General features: G+C 36.0%; 2 protein-coding genes across 8 annotated transcripts; both read left to right on the forward strand.

Annotated features, from left to right (window-relative positions):
* On the forward strand, positions 237 to 1,293 carry LOC104742348 (50S ribosomal protein L18, chloroplastic-like). The gene is made up of 3 exons (XM_010463347.2): positions 237 to 522; positions 722 to 883; positions 992 to 1,293. The coding sequence occupies exons 1-3, from the start codon at positions 310 to 312 to the stop codon at positions 1,139 to 1,141; spliced, it is 525 nt and encodes a 174-aa protein (XP_010461649.1). The 5' UTR covers positions 237 to 309; the 3' UTR covers positions 1,142 to 1,293.
* LOC104742349 (fanconi-associated nuclease 1 homolog) lies at positions 1,476 to 6,061 on the forward strand. Of its 7 annotated transcripts, none has more exons than XR_760520.2 (15): positions 1,476 to 1,630; positions 1,708 to 1,810; positions 1,893 to 2,287; positions 2,390 to 2,485; positions 2,594 to 2,858; positions 2,940 to 3,002; positions 3,395 to 3,469; positions 3,573 to 3,688; positions 3,803 to 3,873; positions 3,974 to 4,061; positions 4,135 to 4,275; positions 4,347 to 4,552; positions 4,633 to 4,906; positions 5,051 to 5,234; positions 5,312 to 5,411. XR_760520.2 is itself a non-coding variant. In XM_010463348.2 (15 exons), the coding sequence occupies exons 1-15, from the start codon at positions 1,538 to 1,540 to the stop codon at positions 5,753 to 5,755; spliced, it is 2,664 nt and encodes an 887-aa protein (XP_010461650.1). In that variant the 5' UTR covers positions 1,476 to 1,537; the 3' UTR covers positions 5,756 to 6,061. The 7 variants fall into 7 exon arrangements, 6 of the variants coding, with proteins under 6 accessions (XP_010461650.1, XP_010461651.1, XP_010461652.1 ...); XM_010463348.2 differs by having other exon boundaries at positions 5,001 to 5,234; positions 5,312 to 6,061; XM_010463349.2 differs by having other exon boundaries at positions 2,961 to 3,002; positions 5,001 to 5,234; positions 5,312 to 6,061.

Below are 7,488 nucleotides of genomic sequence, written 5' to 3' on the forward strand. Positions count from 1 at the left end.
AATTTTGATTTTATTGTACATTTCATCCCTATCTATTTTTCGGTATTCGATCCACCAATATCTAATTATCTATTAAAATGGAAAAATAATATAAATTGAGAAATTGACACAAAAGGATGAGAGATTCATTTAAAGAACAATGGTAGAAGAATTAAAAAAAGTTCGTAAACTTAGGGTCCAAATAATAAAATAAGCAAATCTATAGACTGCAAGAAAAAGGGGATAAGGCAAAAGGATTAGCTTACACACTGAGCTAGAGCGCAGAGCCAGAGAGAGAGAGAGAGAGAGAGAGAGAGAGAGAGACCAAGTATGACGAGCGTGAGTGGGTGTGGGTCGGTGAGCCTAATTACTAACCGCAGTACGTTTCTGGGTAGCGGAGTTCAACACCGTGCCGTTTTCCTGAAACCATGGTCGTCGTCTTCTTCTTCGTCTTCGATTCAGTCTCGGCCCATGGTCGTCGAATCCAAAACCAAAACCAGCACCGAAGATCGAACCGCCCGCCATTCTCGTATCCGTAAGAAGGTGTTCTGTTTCTTCCCTCTTTTTAATTTTGTCGCCCGATTGTTCTAGAATCTCTCCAGGATTAGTTTTTTTTTAATTGTTGTTAGGATAGTGAGTAATGCCATGTTGTTGTAATTAACAAATTGAAGCAATGTATATGTAATTGAGTTTTGTTAATGTGTGTAAGTGAGTGAATCTTGTTGTTACACTTTGTTGATAGGTTAACGGTACAACAGAGAGGCCAAGGCTATGCGTATTCCGTTCAAACAAGCATCTTTATGTTCAAGTGATTGATGATACTAAGATGCACACTTTAGCTTCAGCCTCAACTAAGCAGAAACCTATCTCTGAAGAGTTTGACTACACTTCTGGACCAACCATTGTAAAGCTCTTTTTCTTCTAATTTCGAAATTGGCACCCTTTGGAGAATGAATCTTTGGTCAACCATTTGGCACACTCAACTCGATTTCTCTTTGGTATTTTTGTGTAGGAGGTAGCGAAGAAAGTTGGAGAAGTGATAGCAAAATCTTGCTTGGAGAAAGGGATCACAAAGGTGGCCTTTGACCGTGGTGGTTACCCTTACCATGGACGTATTGAGGCTCTTGCCGCTGCAGCTCGTGAACACGGTCTCCAGTTTTAATCCGTCGTTTTTAATTCCTTCTTTTCTCTTCTGAGGAACCGCAGCATATGAATGTAGAGAACCCATTTCCCTCAGTTGAAAATGTTGAAATTTTTTATCCAAAGTTCCAAACACACAAAAGTTGCATAAGAACTGCAACTTCAGTGAATCAAGCAAGAGTAGAAAATTTTCTTTAATATATTTGTTGTATAACTAACTGAGTGAGAAAATGTTCTTATTTCTAAGTTTTAAACCAATGAAAAATAGATTAAAACCATTTAAAATGAAAAAAAAAAAAAAAAAAAAATCAAAAAAGACAATCTCCGAGCAAAAAATATTAAAATGGTAAAGGAAAATGGAAATAGAGAGAAACTGTAGCGCCAATCTAAAGATTTTCCCGCGTACGTCGTCGTGGAAATGCTTACCGGACGGGAGAGTTTGCTCCGGTTGATCGGAAAACGTCGGCGATCTCTACCCAATCGACACCTTCTTCTCTCCATTCCTACTCCGGTATCCATCTTTTTCCCTCAAAGTTTTCCCCAAATAGCATTAAAGTAAACTCCTTTAATCCCAAAAAATTCCCCTAGGATTCGTTGAATCTCGAGGTCGAAGATCTTATCTCAGTAGCCGGGGATGATGGTCGTTCGTCGGAGAATCAGGCTCCTCTCGATGACCCGAGCAAATTCTCTGGTTGGTATTTTTGACTAATATGCTCATTTTCTTTCTTCATTAGGGATTTTGAAAATTAACAAACTTTTTCAACTTCCTTCAGATGATTTGAGCCCATCCACGAGGAAGAAACGGAGATTAACTCAGACCACTCTTCTTCAGTCAAGTTTCTGGTCATTGTCAGTGCCAAAACAGTTAGAAGGTGGTCCTGTAATCTGTACCCAGCAGCAACCAATACTTGATTCTGAAACTTCTGGATTCAGTTTGGTGCAAAGAAGTGAGCCTAGTGACTCCATTTGCTGCAAGGTTGATGATGGTTCATGTTCTCCAAGAAATGAGGAGATTTTGGAAACTGTGACTTTAGATGAAGCCAATGGTGATGCTATTCATACCTTTATAGTTGGTAGGAAGTTCAGTGATGTTCTGAATTTAGAAATTGGGGGTAACATTTGTCTTTTGAGACATCCTGAGAATATCAAGGATCGGAATGCTATAAAGGTTTTTGTCCTTTCCTTTAACATTATTGTCTTCTTGAGTGTGAATTCTTGTCTCTTTATCTGCTGGCTACTAAAAAACATAATATTTGTCGTTTCACACTAGGTTGTTTCTGCAGACTCTGAAATGCTTGGGTATATACCTAAAGATATCTCTCAGTGCTTGTCTCCGCTGATCGATGAGTATGACCTTAAGTTTGAGGTTGGTGACTGATTTCTATGTTTTCTTGTTGTGCTTGCTCTGATATAAGCTGAAAAGTTGAGATATACAGCGTCAGGTGCAAATGATGTAGCTCTACATTCTTTGCAGGGAACAATAACATCTGTTCCGAAGTATTCTTCTGAAGCTGTTCCGATCAAAGTTGTTTGTCACAAGATGACATCTGATGGTTGGAAGGAATGTGAATTCTATGAAGATTTTAAACCTATTTGGGATAAAGTTCTTCAGGCTGTTGAGCATCAGATGCAGTTTCCGCCTAAAACAACTAGATACCAGTTTAACTTCAACGTAATACTACAAGAGGTTCTAAGAAGCTGCTCTCACCTATTCACAGCCGATGAAAGGACATTCTTGGGTATTTTCACATATGATTTTTGTTTTGTGGGTTTCCTTCTTGATTTACTGTTATACACTCTTGTTTCTTGTTTTGTTACAGAATCTTTCCCCTCTCTTTCAGAAGATAGCCAAAGACTTTTTGTCCGTCTTTACACACGAAAAGGTATATACACTATCAGATTTCGTTTCTGCATTACCCCTTGTAGTTTTATTTCGTTTTATTTGTAACTGTTTTTCGACAAACTTCTATGAAGCGATGTTGAACAAATGAAACAAGGATTAGGACATCCTTAGTGTCCCTTTCTTACCTATTTTCATACATATGTTAGTGTCTAAACACTTTGTTTTCTGTCGTTTCGAATAAATTGCAGTGGTCACTGGTCAGTGATTAGATTCTGATGGACAGTAGGTAGAATGATGTTAGGTTTTGTATAAAGCTATATGTTCCCAGTTGCTGTGTCTGGGCAACTGGAACTGGATTCTTTGCTAATTTGTAGTTACAGTGCTTATGCGCTTTGTGATAATTTTGTGAAATGTTTGGATATGTTTGTTCAGGACCTTGGTTTAGGTTATCAAATATTTCATACCATGAGGTGTCTGATTCTTTTCAAGCCCTGAAGGATCTAACAGGTAAATGATATGTGCTTGTCAACACGTTCAGACACAGACTAAGAACTTCTTCTGGTTGCTAAACTTTCATATTAGAAAAGGCTATTATCTATATGACGTGCAGTCAGGGGATTTATGAGCTCAGTGAAGGACGCAGATGAACTAGATTCCCAAAAAATGAAGGAGATCATAGAGTTGCTAAACGTCACTGAACTTCGTGATATCTTATCTATGAACAAGGTTGGACCACACTAACTTAGAGATATTGCTCTGTATATTGGAAGTATTTCTGTCAAAGGTTGTAGTTCTCTTATTGGTTTGCTTGAAATATGGTGTGCTTTATTGGTGGTCCAGGTGTTCAGTCGAGGCTCAAGAAAGAGAGACCTTATTAATTCATTTTCCTCTTGTTATAATGATGAAACGAGGTTTGTTTGTAGTCCTTTGTAATAAGATTTTTGAAGCTTCTCTCCTTTTGTAGCAGTTTATGTTTCTCTCTAAGGTTGAGTTGTGTTGTTTAACTTTCAGGATAAATCTAGCAACAATGATTCTAGAAAAAACAGGACTTTGTGCTAAGATATCCAGTACAGCAGATTCTCTCATATGGCGTGTTGAGGTGAGTTTTGGATTTTTACTTACAGAAATTAATCAACTTTATTTTAGGAAATAAGTCTGGTTTTATGTTGCAGAGGCTTTTCTTTCTCAATGGAGAGCAAGATTTATCCTCTTTTGTATTACTGGATCTCGGTATTATCAAATACCCAAGTTACAAATGCATTGAGTCAGAGCAAATATTTTCAAATCGGACAAAGCTTCTAGCATATGAAGAGGTGTTTAATTGTCTATATTGAAAAAAAAAACAGGCTTGTTTGTCTACTATATCTCAAAGCTTCAATTACAGGCCATTGAAGTGGCTCAGTTGATGGATGAATCTCTTGACAGTGAGGATTCTCGGACAGTGTTGAAATGCATCATGATTTCTGAAACCCGCATATTCAGTTCGTCTTTAGATTCTGCGCACCATGCTGCATTTAACTGCTTTACTGGACCATGGGTTTACTCAAAGGTGGTTCTTTTAGGAGTTTCCTTTCTTGAGAACAACAAGAGGCATGTGACAACACTCATCTAGTTTTTGACTTGTTCAGATTATCTTTCTTGCTTGTTGAAATTTGTGTCTGTGGTTGCAGGTACAACCAAGCAGCTTATCTACTGAGGCGGTTGCTCAGTTGTTTCAATTGTGACAGGAGACGAGGATATTGGACAGTCAGGTTATCAACAGACTTGGAGCATATGGGACGTCCAAATGAAAGCCTTACAGTAGCAGAGCAGGGACTATTAGATCCTTGGGTGCGTGCTGGTTCACGAGTAGCTTTGCAAAGGCGCATTCTTCGTCTGGCAAAACCTCCAAGGCGCTGGAAAACTCCCACCTTTTCAAATCTCGACGAAAACAAGATCCCCGAGGTTGTTGTTCTACTCAAAAGATAAGAAAGATACAGGAAAAGATATCCAGCTCATCTTCCTACTTTGCCTTCAAATATGCAATTTTGCATTTCAGGTTACCATTCAAGGGAGATCATTGAATTGTGAAGTTGGCATGAAAAACAGGTTTTATGGGGAAGACGGGGAACAATGTGGAGTGGAGCAGCTCGCATTACAGTATTACAGTGGAGAAGGAGGAGGATGGCAAGGAATTCATACAGAGAGTAGCATCTGGTTAACGATTTTTGGGCTTATCATGTGGGACATTCTATTTTCCGATGTCCCGGGTGTTTTCCAAACCCGATTCCAGGTTAATGAAGCTCACTACCTGTTTCACGCAACGAAATGAAAGTGCTCATTTGATTCTTTTTTGTTCCCCTTGTGCAGACTGCTCCATTGGACTTAGAGACTGAATCCTTCTATCTAAACAGGAAGGAAATGATAGAATCTCAGCTCGAGAAAGTTGCAAACGGAATGGCTGAAGAAATACTAATCATATCATATGAAACAAACCGTGGAACAGCGTGCAGGGGAGTGGTTTGGGAGCGGTTTACATTAGAGGAACTGAGAGCAGCAGTGGCTTGTGTTGGAAGTGTGTGTGTAGCATCGCTGTGCCGGCATTTAGCTCAAGACTATAGGAGCTGGTGCAGTGGAATGCCTGATCTGCTACTATGGCGGTTCAAGGAGAATGGTTATGAAGGTGAAGCTAAGCTTGTGGAAGTAAAATCAGAAAAAGATAGGTTATCGGAACAGCAACGAGCCTGGCTTCTACTCCTAATGGATTCAGGCTTTAGTGTTGAGATTTGCAAAGTAAGACCACTGCTTGTTTAATTAAAACTTAATTATAGAGATTAAAAACGATTTGAACATGAACACACACACACATGATTGGATTGGTTGCATAAGGTTATCAGAACTTTTTTTGTTTTTTAAGGATTTGTTTTTTTTTTTCTTTTCTATTTGCTGTTGCTTTCTTTGTTGGAGTGAACAATAGAAACACGTGTAGATGATGCTAGATTTGACCAAGTAGCCGTTGTGTCTTGTTTGTTGTACCATGTAAAGAAGACTAAATTTTGTTCTTCAATCAACTTTTCAAAGAGATTCGTAAACTTGGACAAAGTGTGGTGGTCCTCACATGTTGTAGATATACTAGATAGATCTTATTTTATGCTTTATATTGCTTTTGTATTTACTTTTGAGACTTTTTTGTATCATTTTCTCTAGAGGAATATGCCATTTTGGGATGGGAATTAGAGGATAATTCTGAACTCAATTAATTATTACAATCTTCTACATAAAATTCCACAAATTTATGTAGTTGTAAGTTTAAATATATTAATAATAATAATTATTATAGAATTATTATCTATGAATTGAAATTGATTTTTTTTAAATTAATACTCCCTCTGAATCATAATAGATAATTTTTTAGATTTTCACCAAGATTAAGAAAAATAATAAATGTTGTATTATTATTAATTACTTTTGTTTTATATTCTTTTTAATACTCATTTACTCATACTTTTCTTACACTTGTCATTCAGATGTATGTCTATATTTAATTATTTGTTATAAAAGTAAAAACATTAATTAGTTATTTGATTTTAATAATAAAAATGCATTAAATACACTAAAGAAACCATCCTTTGTGATACAAGAAAAAAAATTTAAAACATCAACCTTTATAATAAATGCATAGTATGTAGTTAGGGATGGACAATTGGGAACCCGAAACTGAATTTTATGGGGAAGTACCAAAAATTTCCGAAACAGAAAATATGTCCATTTAAATTATGGGATGGAATGAGAATTTGCCGAAAAGAAAAAAATATCCATGTTATGCTCAAAATAAACCAATGTTTGCAATCATGTAGTGAACATGTTTTCTTTTTCTTTTAATTTATCTGATATAAACATGTTCTAAATGTGAGTATGTTTATAATCCTTAAAACTTAAAAAAATAACTATGGTGTGTATATATTTTCACTTAGTGGTATGCACATAACTACACAATATTCTTTGCGTTTCATAATATAGAACATTTTCATGAAATTTTTGTTTCACAATATCAGATGTTTTCAAATTTATATGTAACTTTTAGATTTATTTAATGTTTTATATTATACATTTATATTGATTAATTTTTTTAAAAGTAGTTATTTATTGATATGTGTGTTTTTACTCGAGAATTCTATATTTTGAAACTGATGGAGTAACATATATGTAATAATTAAATCCTTAAATAAATGGAGAAAAAATTATTAAAAAGCCCAAAATACATAGGTTGCAATTTCTTAGAAACGAGTCACAAGATAGCGAAAACAAGAGCCTTAAGCAACAAAAAAAAAAGGTAGTTAAACTATAAACCATTGTCTGATGAGAGAGATGAAGAAGTCTTCTAGTTTTTAAGTTGACTCTCTCTCTCTGAAAAATCTTCATTTGTCCTTATTACATACAATATATTACTTCTCTTCTTCTTCTTCTTCTTCTTCTTCTTCTTCTTCTTCTTTCTTGTTCACCATCTCTCTCATTTTCGCAGATCTAAAGAGAAAAACCATGAATAG

This window comes from Camelina sativa, chromosome 14, assembly GCF_000633955.1.
Source record: "Camelina sativa cultivar DH55 chromosome 14, Cs, whole genome shotgun sequence".
In the NCBI taxonomy this organism is placed as follows: domain Eukaryota; kingdom Viridiplantae; phylum Streptophyta; class Magnoliopsida; order Brassicales; family Brassicaceae; genus Camelina; species Camelina sativa.